We start from the raw sequence: 17,924 nt of genomic DNA on the forward strand, positions 1-17,924 counted from the left end.
AAAAAATAAAATAAAGACAAGAAGACAAACAAAATAATATTCTTTATAGGTAGCTTCCATATATAAACAACTAAGATGACGATTGAATCTCACAAATGTTTTTTTTATCAGCAATAAACAATGAATAAATGTGAGTCACTTTAGAGGTGACCCAACCCTTATATAAAACACACGACCTTTAACCTTTTCCACAACACACACCCCGCCAACTCCTAAAAACTTAAAAAAATCCGAAAAGAACCACCTACAACCCTCACTCTTATACCCAAACAAACCATCAAAACATCATCTCCATACAGGCCAAAGGATCAACAACCAATCAGAGAAGGAAAAGATTGCATCCTGCGACTTGGAAGTAACTCAAGTCCATGCCTTTAGTTGCACCAAAGCGAATACTTCCAATACATCTATTACACCCCCTCTAAATATTACTCTGTTTCTATGTTTTCAGATTTCGTTGACGACCGTGATCCAAATCACTTCCCAAACCTCATTTACTGAAACAGACACGTTGCTCAACCTAAACTGAGAGAAATTTAGCAGTGGAACATTATGAAACACACTTTGCATGCCCAACCAAGTACAACAAAGGTTCCACACTCGCCACGCAAAACTACACTCAAAGAACAAACGAGTGTGAGATTCCTCCTCCACCCCGCAAAGACTACACATAGAACTTACCGCCGTGATCCCACGTTTTTCCAAGTTAGCCTTAGTAGCCAACTTATTTCCCAACACCCTTGAATCCCACAAATGTAATTAGATTAACCCTTGTTCTTTAAGAATTGATAGTAAAATCCTATGACATTGATGCTACCATTATTTTTTCTTGGATTGACCTGTTTTGAAGGTCATTTTATTGAATTTTTCTCTAACTTTAAGAGGACATTCCGATCTTTTGGAGATTTGAATTAATTCACCATCTTCACTTAATTATTTATCTTTTTATTCATATTTTGAGTCTAAAACTTAAAGACCAAAATGACTTCTTCTAAGAAAATATTAGCAGAGGTAGATTCAACTATATCCGTTGTCAAAAAAATCAGACATTACTCTTGAATCCTTTATCCACCACGTGAAAATATTCAAAATAATTTTACAAGTTTAAATTTTTATAAACAAATTTAAAAGTAACTAGTTTCACAACAACTAACTTATGAGTATTGCATTAATTACACACATGAGAATCCTTCTAAAATGTTTACTTGTAAAAAAAATTAATATTTTTAATAACTACAAAATTATGTATAAGATTGATAGAATATGAGATATATAAAAGTGGGTAAATTGCGAGAAAAACTATTGTAATATATGTATCTTTATGACTGTGAACCTAGTACCCAAAATAATTAAGCAGTTGATAATTTTTATTTTATTTACACATTTTAATAATTAAGAGATAGAAAAAATACTTACCTCACCTATTTTTTATCGAATTACTCAACAATCATCTCATGTTTTTATTTTTCCCCTTCTTCTCACTCTATTTATTTTATCTATTGTGCTCATGAATCAAATAAAGCAGCAAGGAAAATGGGAGGAAAAAAAGTAGGAGGTGTGGTAAGATAGAAATGTAATAAAAGCAAATGTACTTACAACAAAGTCTCACCAACTACACAATTATACACACAAAACACTCTAGTCAACACACAACAGTTATTTAGTTTCACTTTTGCAGAAACATCACATTCCTATCCATGCAAGCCTTGCGGGCTTTAATATTACTACTAAGCAATATTTTCTACCAATTCGGGCTTCACTTTCGGAGGCCTTCCCCTGGGCTTTCCGCTGGGCTTCAACGGGGAAGCCGATGCTTCGCCAAAACCTCCAGCGGGCCGGGCCATCTTCCTAGGCCGGCCTCTGGGTCTGCCACTCCCAGCCGAGGCTTTGGGTGGCCTTGGCGTGTCCCTTGGGCCTTTTGGGGGACGGCCCCTGGGCCTGGGCGGTGACAAGACAGTGCCCGGAGGCAGAAACTCCTTGGGCTTGGGCGGCCTGCCACGGCCACGCCGCGGCGGCGCGTTTGGGTTACGCTTGGTGTAGTTATTCTTCCAAAAGTCCAGCAACCCAGTGTCCCTCAATTTTGCAAGGTGCACATTGAGCAGTACCTTGTGGCCCGGAGGCAGTACACCGTACTTAGATTCTATGTACTTGGAAATTGACGTTTTATTGGAGCCATTCCCTTCATTCAGTGCCTCAATCGCCTCCAAAATCATCTGAAATAATAAAATTGGAACATCCTAAAACATGTTTTGTATAGAAAATATGTGAAATTTGCATGAAATTATGAGCAGAAAGAGAAAGGGATTAATGATAGGTTAGAATGCAGTTACCTCGGGGTATGGAGGAAGTGAAAGGGATTTATTAATGAAGTCTCCAGTTGCCATTAAAGTTAGTTGCTGAGTTTGTTTGTTTGATTGAGTTGAGGGTTTGGAACCTCGGATTCCAACACTACCTTGTCCAACTCAAGTTTAAGCTTTCACAGTTTTCACACACCACTGTCTTGTTCCTGAACAAGGATCTGATTTGAAGGGAGATAATAAATATAATAAATAATAAAAAACCAAAAACCAAAAAGGGACGGCTGAGAATAGCGGAAGCAGAGGCAATCGGATGGTTGGATCTTGATCTGAGGAGAGGACGGATCGATGACGTGGCCCTGGTTTTTATTTTTGAATGGATTAATGTAGAAGATGTGGTTGGGGATGACGTTGATTGCAGCGAGGTGGGCCCCGCAAAGGCTTTCTCCTCTCCATCAGATACGCTGTTTCTTCTTTCATTGTCCAATCACTTTCAACATTAACCACGTTCGCAAACAAATAATTACCTCCTCTTTTTCAACAAACTTTTTTTACACTATCTTTTTACTATTTTTTATAATATACAATTTCTAAAATACCAAATTTATGATTTTAACCTTTTATTATAACACATTCTCTCTCTCTTTAAATTGTAAGTTGATTTATAAACTTGGTTTCAATAAAACTAAAACTAAAACAGTTAAATTTCATTATTCTATATCAACAAAAATCAGAGTTACCCAAACGAATAAGCGTTAAAAAGAAACACAAAAATATTGAGTTCTTAAGTGGGAAGTCATAAACTACAACAACAAAGAAAGGAAAGTAAGAACTAAACCCTGTCAATATTAGCATTACAACACAAATTTCATAGAAACTAATGGAAGAAAATAAAATATATGACAAAAAAATTATAGAAATTGATTGAATGTAATTGCATAAAAAAAATTACTAGAAGCTATAACGATAAATAATTTAATAATAATAAAATATGAACTAATAACCAATAAATTTTAAAATCCCTAAAATAATCAAATAAAGACAATTTTTTTTTGAAAGCATAAAATTAAAAGGTTACCAAAATTGAAAGCAATGCATAAGAGACAAATTACTCATGAGAAGTCTGAAGTTTGCTTTCATCTTTCGCTTTTTTTTTGAGACTGCTTTCATTTTTTTTTCACACTCAATATGTTTAACATTATTACTATAGAAGAATATATAAATAATAAATAATGCAATACACTCAATAAGTTTAACATTATTACTAGAAGAATATATAAATAATGCAATACTCAATATGTTTAACATTATTACTATAGAAGAATATATAAATAATGCAATTCAATATTTTAATGATTCCTTATATTCACCTCATCCAACCTAAATCTCACTGAATATATCAAGAAAACCTACATTATATTTTACAGGATCTTAAGGAGCAGAAGTTTTAATTAACTGGTATTTTAGCTTATACAGTACAGAGGATAAATATTTATTTTATATAACTAACTCCTCAATATATAAATATGTTAAAATGTATAAATTATATTATATCTAAATTTATATTTATTTAAAGATATCCGTTATATTTAAAATTTGTAATAAATTATGAACATTTGTAGACAAGTCCAAAATATATCAATATTGAATTTAAAAAATGAAAAATGATGCAGTGAAAGAAGATATAAAGATTAAAAACTTCTTAAAGACACTCTTATTGTTGCAAATGAGACATGAGATGCATATTTTAATTAAGAAGCCCTGTAATTATAATTTATTTTAGGGAATGCAACTATTTTCATCATCAAACATGTTACAATCTGAGGACAACAATTATTAATAAATATTTATTCCATAATCCATAGTGAATGAGTAAGATTTATAATACAAAACGATATAGGTCTTTGAATTCTTGATACATTGCTATTCCTCGGAGGTATAGTCGGGAGAGTGTAATGAAAATGATAGTGTGAGCAGTGGATATTATTAGCCTTCTACTTTAGGACGCCAACCTTCAATGACATCCTGTGGTTGTGCACTTGTTTTAATGAACGATTCCCTCAAGAAAATGGCCTGCATTTTCACCATTATTAGCTATAGCAAACACCAACTTCCACAAAAGAGTTTTCCAAGCATTATTAGCTACACGCATGACAAACTCAAACAAAGAATTCTAATTCACCATGGCTCAACTATCTGACAGGCAATCAGTTAGTTAACTTCATTCAGAAACTAACTCTAGGATGTAACATATATACATCAGCAAAATTAGCCAAAGGGGTTTTCGCATTAATATAATACTCCAAGTTGGGTGACAATTGGTGAATGAAACTGGAACAGTCATTAGTAAACATTCAAGGTATTCAGAAGCAGATGATTCTTCTGCTTCTTTAATGAAATGATTCAAGTTTTATGTTCTGAAGAATTTCAGAGCACAGGTCTTTCTTCTTGTTAATAAGCATTTCCAGACCTTTTCGACATCGATAATGCTGAATATCTTTTGGACATGATTACCACAGATTTAAAACCATAAACGCTTGAGAATCATCATCAACATGCATATGGATCTAGGGAAGTAGCTTCATGCACACAGTTTTAGTTTTGAAAAGTGCCTTGAAGTATAAAAAATGTATTGGAGATGTTGAGTAGATAGGCTTGTCTAGAACTTACCTTCGTATAAGACTTCAAAGAGGTAAGCGAATCAGGTACTGTCCATTTCTTATAATGCCCCAGAGCAATCTCCAAATGATATAGCTTTGGTCCAAGTGATAGGTCAGCTGCAGATATCTCATTACCGTTGATGAAAGGGCCCTACAGAAAGGAAAATGACACAGTCAATTAAATAAAGTAGAAAGTTTCCTGCAATTTGTTTCAATAGTGTAAATAAACTATAGATAATAACAAAAAAACCCTTCCTCAAAGCCTTTAAAAAAATCAACATAGAGTCTAGAAGGATAGAAAACACCACATCCTTCTGGCTACAACTTGTAAACATATAACCATCTCGGATCATTAATAGACACATATTTACTGGAGTTATCGGGCACCTTAATTTAATCAAAGGGCTAGTTCCCTTAAGCCCGTCCAAGTCATGGAAATTGCAGGCATTTAAAAATTTCCATCTTATAGTTGTAAAATATATTACATGTATAAGGGTAGGAACTGGGTAGTATAATACCCATACTGACAATTTTTTTTTAGTAACTTCATAACTAGATCCAGTAATCTTCATGGATATCCATTGGGTTGAATTGACATCCCTATGCGAAATACATTCTCTTTCTCTTATTTTTAAATTTGCCCACTCCACTATTATTGGAATGAAGCATTAAAAGTTCATCCAACTCATGGATTGAATTTTTATTAGATAGAAACTATACATTCCAAAGTAGTGTTTCAGGGTCAGCTGTCATTGTCAAAACCACTATTCTTGGAATTAGATGAGGAAAAAAATACTGAGATGGTCAATGATAATCGTCACGTGAATGAACACAATAATGTGAAATCAATTTGCCCATTGCTCTCCATGAACATGTTATCTGGAGTTTCTAATTATCAGACAGCGAGGATTAGTGACATGTATAACAAAAATTTGCTTCCCATTTTGACTGATATTGGTAGCACACATGGCTTCCTTGATTTACAGCTTGCACAAATTTGGCCTGCAAATTGTTGCCAGTCTCTACTTTATCACCTGCAGAGGCAAATGTTCTTAAAACAAGAATTTGGAGTTAACTCAACCCCAAAATGGCAAAATCTACCTCACAGAGTAAGGAATGTTTCCCACTTATATACATCATATTGACACTATCTCTGGTTAATGACTTGGGTTTTTTTCTAGTTCACCCTCTCCCACCAAACACTGTTGAGTTTTGTGCATGGATAATATAGTAATTGGTCCAATAACAAATGTATCTTACACTCTAATACCATCTGAGCATATGGCTTCGGACTTAACCCCAAAAGCTAGCTCACAGAATGAAGGTTGCCCTCACTTATATACATTATCTGGGCAGATGGAATGGAAGTAAGTTACATTCTCAGTTTGTGCAAAGGATTTCAACGGCATATCCAAATCACTTTTACTTCTAATGAGATGGTCTTTCACTTCTAAAGTCATGGTCCTTCCTTTGGGATGTAGCGACAGGAAGTAAAGTAAAAAATGAGGGAAAATTTATTTAATGTCATATTCATATGGGTGTAAGTTTTAAATACATGTAGGTAGCATAACTAAAATGGAAGAGAAAATAACTGAACCAACTAATCTTAATCCAAAAAAAAATACAATGACAAAATGCAGAAAAAAGCTATACACTGTATAGCATAAGAATAATATGACTATCCTTGTAATATCTAATTCTGAAGCAGCACACCAAGTAAATATTTGAGATGAACTACAAAAGTTCCACTTAATAAAGCAAACCCATCTAATCAGTATAATGCAGAAAAAAGTATAACTGCATAGCATAAGGAATGATATAGCTATCCTTGTAACATCTAGTTTCTATTTGCAACTATGAAGCAGCACCCCAAATTAATATTTGAGATGAACTACAAAGGTTCCACATAATAAAGCAAACCCATTTAATCGGTATATAGGCGCTTTACAATTATTCGATGCAATTAATTTTAAAAAGTTACTTATTACAGTTCATGAATAGCTGATGTCAAGAAATTGTAAGCCTAATATAGTTTTTATAAAACAGCCATTTTAACCAAAAATACAATAAAATTTCATCCTGCTGAAGACAAAAATATGGAATTTAAGTTGCTTGCATAAAGTAATTGTTTACAGAATAGCTTTCAATTATACCAAGTAATCAACAATATAGCATGCATTTATTAGTTGACCCGCTTTGTATAATCAGCTCAATTAAGTCATGATCCCCATTTATTTGTTGTAACATGTATTAACCTCTTATATAATTGGAGTATAAAAGGCATTAGTGCAGTGATGAATGTTTACATGAATAAACATAAAATATAAATTGAAGTTGGATGAATGGGTTTGTTATGCAAGTTCCCCTTTTAAACCCAAGTTATACAAGGAAAAGGTAAAGACAGAAGAGAAAGTGGGGAAGTTGCCATACATAGGTTACCATGTATCCCAAGCTAAAGCGTATTCTTACCATATTAAATGCAGACACAGAAGAAAAAATTAAATGAAATATCCTTTCAAAATATAGGTATACCAACTGCAGGTAATTCAATTTTCACACTTTACCATCATTTAGCTTAAACCTTATCAGGGTTGAAGTGAAGAAATTAGTTCACAAAGGGGAAGCATGAAAGAGAGGATAATGGTTTGTTTGAAAAAATGCATACTACTTCTTCTATGCGTAAAACCTGATCAAGATTGCAAACAAACAACAGAGAGACAAAAGCAGAAAAAATGTCATACATTTTCCTTTATGTAATCATTGAAAGAGCTCAGTTCACTTAGTAATGCTTGTTCTGTTCCATCATTGGGATCCTTGCTCTTGAGAAATCCAATAAATGTAGAAAAGATCTTTGACCCCCTACAGAAAAAAAACACATCCATGCATTAGGCAATTGGAGTACATTTAACTTTAATATACTCATGTAAACATAAAAAACATAATAGGTTGACACGGAGTAGAAGGAAAACAAAAATACAAGTAAATAAAAAATGGAGTATCAAAGAAAATTGTGTTTACGAATGTATGAGTTCATAATGCATTTTCTAACAATTCAAAGAAATGTACAATTAAGAATAACTACATCTATAAGCAAAATGCATACACTGTGGCCTTTTCGGGTGGGGTCACCAATGGTGGGCTAGGATACTTCTCTTCCAATGTTTGAGTAATAACATCTGAATCCGGAACCCACTTCTCATCAAACTTTATGACAGGAACTTTACCATCAGGATTGACTGTACGGAACCTAAACCAACAAAACAAAATGTAAGAAAGAAAACAACTAAAGTAGTATGAGAACCAGACATGTGGTCTGCAGGTGATTCAGTTTTATGAAGATAGCAACTGTAATAGAATAAAAAATTTAGCCCAAGAAGCGCGCTAGAAGATACCATTCTGGTATGTTGGTGAAATCCACCAACTTGGGTTCATAAGGCAGGTGTTTTTCTTCCAGTGTTAGTAATACCCTTTGGCAAAAAGGACCTGAAAAGGCAATTCAAAATTGATTATAGGAACTACGCTAGTCCAGCCAAGTTTAAGGCTCAAATACCAACAATAAATCATTATTTGCTTTCTTAAGTACAAAATATATGCATAATTAGCTATCTCTAATTCCAGGATGAAGGCTCTTTTTGGCATTACCTACATCATGGAATTGAAACAAATACTCGAAAAACCATTCCCTAGCACCCTACATCTCAAAACACGATAAATCACCGAATCGCTTCTCCTATAGTTACACATACATATACTATGAGAACAGGAAAGGCTGTTCGGTCAATTTCTCAATATGCAGTTGTAAGAGAAGAAAATAAGAAGGTAAAATTATTTAACTTTCTCCTATAACATAAATCAAAATTAACTTAGGCATAAAGTTGTCTTGTTTAGCATCTAAACAGATGATTTTAACTGTACATTAACTAACTTTATGAAAAACTTACCTTTACATTTTTATTTTCTTCTTTTTCATATACTTATTGAGACGTTTATCCAAACAATGCCTTAAAGATTACATTTTTTTTTGCAAATTTTGGTAGAAACATGACAACAGAAAGCATTTCCACAACAAAACAGCCCTTATTGTTAGTGGAAAAGAAAGAGAAAAATGAGTGAAAATTGAGAATGCATGTGGACATAATTTGAGTCCAGATACATCCTAATTTTCTTCCCTTCATCTTCACCATTCCCACGTTTCTCCTTCTCTAATCCTATCATGCACATCACCATTCCCTTAAGGAGACAGTAATTTCAATTTCCATCGAAGAAACCACTGAGATGTTCAAAACTAAACAAAAGGAAACAAAGAAATGCATAAAAAGGTGAAAATATTATATTACAGTCGCCGAGCCTATTGGGTGTGGTGAGGGAAGCTTTAACGGCGATTTCGAAGGGTTGGGAAGGGGGAACGGAAGACATTGACACCACCCTCAGAGACTTCCTCCTGAAATGGTTGGTGAAGGAAACAACGGCGTTTGGGCGGAGACGGAGGTGGTTGACGGCAGTGGAAAGCGCGCACGCCGAAACTTGAACTCTCGCAGTGGACATTGCCAGCGTCTACTCCGAACCTCTGAATGGTGATGCTGACGATGATGTTGCGTTGTGGTTTTGGTTCCGGTGATGTTTACGTGGCACTATCCTACGTTTACAGCAACATGGTTCTAAGGTTGAATCAGAGTTAAAAATGGAATTATGAATTATTTTAAATGATAATTTTGTGTTTTATAATAATTATTCTAAATAATATATTTTAAGTTAGTTTTTAATTCATTAATTATTTATAAGGATTTAGTGAATGGAAGTTTTAATATTTAATTTATTTTTATCTCCGATATAAGAAAAGTTAATTTATGTTAATTAAGAAAACTAATTAACTTTACTTAATTATTTTTAATTAAATAGTTTTTGAAAAATTGATGTTGAAAAGAAAATTTTAAATAATTGAATGATGCTTTAAAAATAATCTCATTAAATCGCAAAATATATTATCGTAAGATTTTTTTTTTGTTTATTTATGTATATTACAGTTTTCCTTCTCCTAACATCCATATGAAATCGAATTTACTTTCCCTTGAATAAAATAGTGTCATGTTAAGTAGTTTCATTTGAAATGTTTTTAATTTATATTTATATTTATATTTCTATATTAATCTAAATTCAAAATCCATTATAAAAATCAAAACATTTAATACAGTATTTACTTACTAATTTAATTGTAATTAATTAGAAATGTATCAAGGTTTTTTTTTTTATTTGGGTTAGTATATCAAAACAATGGGCCCATGAGTCTATTCAAAAGAAAAACGCCGGAAAGAGAATTTCTTCCTCCAACACCATAGTTTGTTTCTGCACCTCCTTAAATATTTTAGTTCCAAACTACCCTTCCGCAAAAGGTGTAGAGGTTTTTCAAATTTATAATCGGTAGACCTTCTAAATTCTAGAATTCAAAATATTTTTTTTAAAAAATTCTAAAGTTTAGAATTCGAATCTAGAAAATATATTTCAAACTCTAGAATTTTAGAGTTTGAAAAAAAAATGTATTCCAAATTCCAAATTCTAAAATATAAAATATATTTTTAAATTCAAAAAGTATATTTCAAATTCTAGAATTTGAAATTTTAAAATCCAGAAAAAAGAGAAGAAGAGTATAACAAAAAAGATGAAAAAAAGGACAAAGTTATCATTTAATGTTTTCTGTGGAGGTGCAGGAAGAAGATATGGAGGTGCAAGAAGAAATTATCTGCCTGAAGCGGGAGAAGAGAAACCACAAAGCCCAAAAACTTATGAATGGGCTTATTAGATATAGTAGTCCTTAAATAACTGAGTTGGGTTGGAATTTTTTCAAAGTTGTAATGCCCCAACAATATATATTTATAGAAAAGAAAAAAAGTATTTATGATGATTATGATAATCTTTTAAGTCACGTGGTATACATTATAACGAATCGATGATAAGAATGCATGTTGAATTTTGAACAAAACCAGCTTACACGTTACAAACCCAGCACGTGCTAGGCTATCATGAAGAATATTATACTTATCATCTTATTATATACCAGCCAAACAAATCCCATTACAGAGAAGGAAGAACCAATGAACTATGGAATATCACTATTCTCTTCTCAAATAGATCTAATCAATATACTCCTAATTTTTATATCAGTATTAATGTTATGCATGATTAAATTTTAAAATTAAAATATAATATATATTAGAATAAACATGATCAAATACAAATGTAATGTAATATTATATTAATATCATTTCCTAAGTTTAAAATATTTTGATATACAATGATTTAAAACATTCAATACATAAGACATTCCAATTCAATTCAATTTATCTTTAAATTGAAACTAATTTTACTTTACCATGTTCATTGAGATTAGTGTTCTTAGTTTTGTATTTTGATTTTGAAGTTTGATCTACCTTGAGAGTGGCTAATTGAGCTTCAATCAAGACACTTTTCTCACTTTGGATGCATAAACTTTTGCAAGTTATAATTTCAGACCCACCTTTATCATTCACACCTACCTTACAGTCCTTTTTAACAATAAAATATTATATATAGATAATAAATTATAAATATAAATAAAATCTCAAAATAAAATAATTAATAAATATATGGTTAGGGGGAGTTGGGAAACTATCATCTTCCATAATCTTTTACAGATTGGAAGAGTCTCATTTTTAATTCACCTTTCTTTTTATATTCTTCCTTTTTTCACTTTTGTGAACTTGAAAGTAGGGAAAGATTAAAAAGAATTATTAAATTACTTTTCCATCAATAGTGAACATCATTTCATTGTTACCCTTTGATAAATTGATAGTTATTAACTTTTACATATAAAAGAACATCAATATACATTCTCCATGCTAGAAATTAGGCTATTAATTAATAAAAAAAACATCTTTCACAGAACTTTTAATACTATTATTATTATTATAAAAGTTAGACAAACTTATCATCAAGTCTATTAATAATTAATTGGACGGTATTATAAAATGTTTGCAACCATTAATAATAACCACTTACACATTTCCACTTTTAATTTAACTTTCTCTTGGAATATTCGTTGTATATTTATTAATTTGCTTATTTTTTCCTTTAATTTGTAGCTGGCGTAGTTTTCTTGTTATACAAATCTGGGGGAAAACAACGTCTAGAACATGTAACCAAACATAAAAAATTATTGACTTCCCTACTCGAAAAATAAAGCAACAAGTTATCAATTCTCTTGTATATTTTTTCTTAAAAATAAAAAATCTTAAATATTTTTGTGGGATACTAAGAAAGATATGTTATGTGGTGTTTGGTTAGTGTGTGGGGTTTTGTTGATTGTTTGAATTGGTGCACTAAAAATAGATTTAATTGAGTGGACCCAACATGCAGACACAAAGGGCTCATGATTAAATTTGATGGAGCATAGTTATATTTCAGAGGAATAAAAATGGGTTTGTTATAACTTCACCAAACCCTTGTCATTCAGATTTATTTCTCACGTTCATATTGTATACTAGACTTTGATAAATAAAATGAGCCAAAATTTCAAAATACAGCGTAAGTAGATGAAGGAGATGTTGGAGATCTTATTAGATAGTGACATTTTTATAATATATAAATAAGTTTTATAATATATAAGTAAAGTAAATTTTATTTTATAAAATTAAATTAAATTCAAATTTTAGTCTTTAAAATAATATCATAATTATTTATAATCTATTATTTTGATGAGAGTTTGTTGGACTGATTACAAGAAATTTGCTAAATAGCAACTAAAATTAAAGACAAAAAATAATTAGTTATTAGATTAACTAAATTAGATACTATTGTAAAAATTAAAACATTTGTATTAAAAGTGGTTTCTATTGTTAATAAAAATTTATAAAATAGTTTCTAAATTGATATCTAAATTAGCTACCAAGGTTTTAACTATTAATATTGTATATTCTAAATTGATCTCAATTAGACTTTTAGAGATTAATTTAAAATCTAAAATATTACATTATAAGAAAATCATGAAATAGAAACTAATTTTTAGAAACCAAAATAATTAGTTGCAATAGTAACTAAATTAGAGTCTATTTTAGAAACTAAAAAAAATAATTTTTAAATTAGTTTATATTATTATTAAATAGTTTCTAAATTGGTATCTAATTAGCAACCAAGGTTTTAATTACCAATTATTTAGATTATAAATTTGGTAACAAAAAAACCATTGGTTGCTAATTAGATACCAATTTAGAAATCATTTAATAATAATAGAAACTAATTGAGAAACCAAAAATTTATTTAGTCACTAAAATGGTTTCTAATCTAGTTACTATAGCAACTAATTATTTTTTGTTTCTAAAATTGACTTCTATTTCATAATTTTCTTGTAGTGTTAATAGATAAAATATTGGTAAGTAATGATTAGATATCAATTTAAAAATTATTTTATAAATTTTTTTTAATAATAGAAATTACTTTACACATCAGTCATCTTTTGTATATAAAATTGTCTTTTCAATAATAATTAATTATTTTAATTTATAAAATAAATTCAATTTAATAATTTTCTTAGTTTATGTAATCCATCATATAATCTGCGTGTAGATTTCTTAAAATACTTAAAATTCCTCTCATCCTGACTTTATTTATTCTCCAATAGATATTTGAGTGAGATAAAAGATTATCTAAAACTTTTAGATTAATGATAAAATATTCCTAAAATTTGAACTAAACCAAGTCACTTTTTCCTCTTATCTCTTTCATTAAAATTCCCCATACCTTCTTTAAACCAATAAAGTTTATATGCGTTTAACATATCCCATAAATTATAATTTAAAAGATTTATTTTGCTGATTCTAACATTTGAAGTCTGATTCTGATTGGTGGACAGAAAAAAAAAATACTATTTAACAATAATTGAAAATAAATCTTGTATTTAGAAAAAGGTTTTCTAAGAAAGTCATGCTTTGAAAACGAACATCTCGATATCAACTTGTTAATGCAATCCTATCGATCTTTATTTCTCACTTTTATTGTCTTTAACTTTTTGAGTTATATATGTATGGTTTTTAGAAACATTATGGTTTAAAATAATTTTATTTGAAGATAATATTGAGATATAATAGAATATATAAGTGGTATAGTAGATTTTGTAGGTAGAGAAAGAAAAAAGTAAAATGATTATGTGAATGTAATTGGGGTTGAAACCCTACACAAAAACTTTATATGGACATGATGTCGAAAATGACATGGAAATACATGCATGTGGGGATTGTTTGGGATAGGCAATGACTTGCCCTAAAAAAGTGGACATTCATCATTCATTTTTGCCTTTGTTTACAGTGTAAAGTTGCTTCAATATGCATAACCTCTTACTTCTTTTGGGACCAAAAAATCCCAAATTATATATCCTTCTTTCACTTTCAATCAACCTTAAACATTCATCATCACTTCTTACTTCTTACTCAAAACTCTTCTTTGCCATTCACACCTCATTCATTAATTATTCATCTCAACTCATACTCAAACACTAAAATATGCCACAATTATTTTTAAGGAGTAAATTGCACTCTAATTTTATGAAAGATGTAAGTAATTAATATACTCTCTTTTTTTTATATTTTTCATGTAGATGTATAAATACTATCCTAAGGGAAATGATAGCTAATTTAAGAGAATTAAATTGACACAAGCTTGAAAGATTAAAGACAAATCATTTTTTAAAAGAGAAAAATCAAAATTGAATATAAAAATTAGTAATTCAGCCTAATTGTTACAGTATCAGACAATATATACTTAAATTACTATTTCTTAATCAGTGATTATTTTTGTCGTTGATTATTCAATTTTTTTTTACGTTTTTGAAATGCTCCCAGTCAAAGGAGGAAGTATACCCATTCTAAGATGCAATAAGTTATTTATCTAAGGGTAATTTGCCAAAAAATAAATATAATATAGACTCCTCTAGTTTGTTTAGAGTAAAACTCTAAGATGCTTTAACCTCTAATCTTAAAACAAAACAAACAAAATCCACAGTGAACTAAACTCCGATAATTAATTGGATTTTTCCTTTATTCTAACCCCACTTGTTTACAAAATAAAGGTAAATGGATTCTGGTTCTATCTTCAATAGTTTCATATTAGATATAAAAACGAGAATTTAAATATATTTTTATTTTTTAACCCAATAATACCTCTTAAAATAACAGTGAAATAAAGTTGAATTCTAAATTATTAAGAAATATACTTTAAATTTAATTTAATCTCATAAAATCGACTTATAAAATAGATATTGAATTTGTCAACTCATACATAAAATTATTTATTTATGAATTATTTAATAGGATTATAAGTTCAAAACTTTTGTTATGATAGACTATAAATAATTCTAATAACATAAAAAGTTAATTTTAAACTTAATTAATTTTATAAAACCGACTTATAAGGTAAATTTTATACACACTTATATATGAAATTTTTTTTTATCTCTGATTGATCTCTAGTACAAATCAAATTAAAAAAAAATATTTAATCTTTGTTGCCATGATTATGATGACTGTCCTAAAATGTTGTCCTTTTGAAGTTAATTGTGAAAATGTGATGTAGTATTTTGTATTAGAGTAGGCAGGGTGATGTTGGGCATTTTAGGGAAAGAAAAGAGGAAAAGTAATTAAGGTAAGAATTTTGGGGGCAGTGAGGGGCAAGGATAGCCATGGATGGGCATAGATGTTTTTGTGTCAGCAAAGTTTGGATGGAGAGGTATTGGGGATGTGTTGTTGAATTGGTTTCATAGATGTTGAAGCTCTCACCCTTGTTTTCCAATAATGTATGATGTTTCTGTGCAGATAGGAAACTTAAATTGACACACTCATATTACACACAACACCACTATGCCAGAAAGGGAATTGCACCTAACTCTTTCACTCCCCAATTAGACCCCACTTCTGTGATCTTCCAAATCATCACCATGTGACTTCTCTCTCATCAGGTTCTGCTGTCATACCCCTCTTCTTAAATTATTTCCCCACCCTTGCTCTCTCTCTCTACACTACTTATTCATGCAATCAAATTTATGAAATGAGATTAATCTTTGATCTATTGAGCATAAAATTGTAGTTGGGGTTGAGGTAGCTTAGAGGACGAGGAGCGAAAGGGTCAATGGTTGAGGTTTGTGATTAAAAAAATGTTACACGTCCATTCCCCAACCATATATGTGTGTGTGCCATATGTTTGTTTAGGTCTTAAATTATTTTCAAAGTGATCTCATCGAATGGGGCAATGTGGGTTGTTTAAGCATTCAATAATTATTCTAAAATAATAATCCCAATAATGCAGAGGGTGATTATGAGTGGAGCTTGGATTAGGACATGCCATTATTTAACTCTTGATCACTTGCTAGAATGTATCTTGTTTCTATAATTTTTGGTGCCGGCGCAAACTATTAAGCGACACCAACCTAAGCCTTGCCAATTATCTCCATCTCATTTAACCATTTAATATGCACTTCATGCACTGAGATTGGAGCTTAATCATATAAATATTCCATTTCAAAATTCATTCTACTCTAGTAGTCTTGGTTTAACGTAAAGGTACAACACAGTATCACCAGGATTTCCAACTTTATCAGCAACCAAAGGAATCTCGTGGAGTTGTATTTCAACGAGGCCAAATAAATAAATAAAGGAAGCACCACATGTATGTGTAAGTGCAACCAAAAAAACCATATTCCATTTCTTATTCCTGTGCCTATTTTTGTTAGATGTGGATTCTTAGAGTTTACGCTTTAGTGAGTTCAAAAAGGTTCAAGAAAAATGAATTTAAGATGACCCTTGACATGATGCACGAGTTGTGTTCAACCAATTTATGAGAGGATAGTGACCATCTTACTTACCATCTTAGCTACAAACCATTGGTGGATTTGTATTACTTTATTATTTTCCTTCATTTCTTAATATTTCATTATCATGGTTCTTCTTTTTTTAATTCTAGATATCATTCATTAATATTATAATATACCTCTAACTCTCATTCCACCCTCAACCGCCCAATTCATTTTAAGATCAGGTCAAATTATTTTTATAACTTCAATTCGGGTTAACTTTTTTTTTTTCAGAATTAATGATTTTTTATTTTTATTTAGTTTTGTGTTTTCCAGAGTTTAATTTTTGATTTAATATAAACGAAATAATTGTCAAAAACGATGGAGATTGAAAAACTTCCTCATAAAAAGATGAGGACGATATTAAATAACACAAATTAAATTATATATTATAAAGCACCTTTTCTGCCTGAGGCAACATATTTAGGTGATTATGATGGAAAAAAAAATACAAGAAATGACTAGATTCCCATTTCATTGGATTTGATATGTCAACTTTCAAGAAAGTAAGAACAAATCACCATCCATTTGAAAAGACTCGTACAATTTTCTTTTTCAAATTTCTGATTAATGCTCTCTTTGTTTATCAATATTCGGTGGTAAAATTATTTGATATTCTCTTATATAAATCACGCAGTCACTTTCATGTTCATCATCAAAGTTACTGTTCCAGTTCAATTTAAAACAGGGTCTATATTTTGATGATCGAAAATCGATATTTGTGAGTGGAGGTTGTTTTTAATTCCGTCTTCATTACTTGATTTGTTTAATTTCAAACATCCTATTATTTCCAAATTTTATCCTCATGTTTTTGTATTTTTTAATAATCATTTTGTGTTTGAATGTATTATTATAACATAAGGAAAATTCTGTGTAAAAACAATAAATTAATGATTATGATTTCCGACATGCTCATACAAAAAAAGAAATAAAGGTTACATATTAAAAGGGAAACTTTGAGGTAACATTGTTTTGTTGAATAACCCGACATAATACTAATTATGGACGATTTTCTTCCGTATACAATTTCCACACGATAATTATTAATATTAAATATAAAATAGAGATCAAATTAGTTTTACGCAACAACGAAAGGAG

At 30.4% G+C, this 17,924-nt stretch overlaps 2 protein-coding genes across 2 annotated transcripts; both read right to left on the reverse strand.

Moving 5' to 3' along the window:
* Positions 1-1,556: 1,556 nt before the first annotated feature.
* Positions 1,557-2,515, reverse strand: LOC137814962 (HMG-Y-related protein A-like). The gene is made up of 2 exons (XM_068617939.1): positions 2,331-2,515; positions 1,557-2,213 (listed from the first exon to the last, which is right to left on the reverse strand). Exons 1-2 carry the CDS (start codon positions 2,382-2,384, stop codon positions 1,728-1,730), a joined length of 540 nt encoding a protein of 179 aa, XP_068474040.1. The 5' UTR covers positions 2,385-2,515; the 3' UTR covers positions 1,557-1,727.
* A 1,603-nt stretch (positions 2,516-4,118) lies between these two features.
* Positions 4,119-9,652, reverse strand: LOC137814961 (glutathione S-transferase DHAR3, chloroplastic-like). Its single transcript, XM_068617938.1, has 6 exons — positions 9,295-9,652; positions 8,350-8,440; positions 8,061-8,204; positions 7,699-7,816; positions 4,968-5,108; positions 4,119-4,370 (listed from the first exon to the last, which is right to left on the reverse strand). The coding sequence occupies exons 1-6, from the start codon at positions 9,500-9,502 to the stop codon at positions 4,284-4,286; spliced, it is 789 nt and encodes a 262-aa protein (XP_068474039.1). The 5' UTR covers positions 9,503-9,652; the 3' UTR covers positions 4,119-4,283.
* Positions 9,653-17,924: the final 8,272 nt, after the last annotated feature.

The sequence above is a fragment of the Phaseolus vulgaris genome, chromosome 1 (genome assembly GCF_000499845.2).
Source record: "Phaseolus vulgaris cultivar G19833 chromosome 1, P. vulgaris v2.0, whole genome shotgun sequence".
NCBI lineage: Eukaryota > Viridiplantae > Streptophyta > Magnoliopsida > Fabales > Fabaceae > Phaseolus > Phaseolus vulgaris.

What these genes read in the sequence shown, in the direction of transcription:
- LOC137814961 (XM_068617938.1), bottom strand. Translation starts at nt 9,502, where the DNA reads ATGTCCACTGCGAGAGTTCAAGTTTCGGCGTGCGCGCTTTCCACTGCC. An exon ending in TTCACCAACATACCAGAATG is followed by an intron (nt 8,205 to 8,349) that starts GTATCTTCTAGC and finishes TTGTTGGTTTAG; the next exon opens with GTTCCGTACAGTCAATCCTG. An exon ending in CCACCCGAAAAGGCCACAGT is followed by an intron (nt 7,817 to 8,060) that starts GTATGCATTTTG and finishes TTTTTTCTGTAG; the next exon opens with GGGGTCAAAGATCTTTTCTA.
- LOC137814962 (XM_068617939.1), bottom strand. Translation starts at nt 2,384, where the DNA reads ATGGCAACTGGAGACTTCATTAATAAATCCCTTTCACTTCCTCCATAC. An exon ending in CACTTCCTCCATACCCCGAG is followed by an intron (nt 2,214 to 2,330) that starts GTAACTGCATTC and finishes TTATTATTTCAG; the next exon opens with ATGATTTTGGAGGCGATTGA.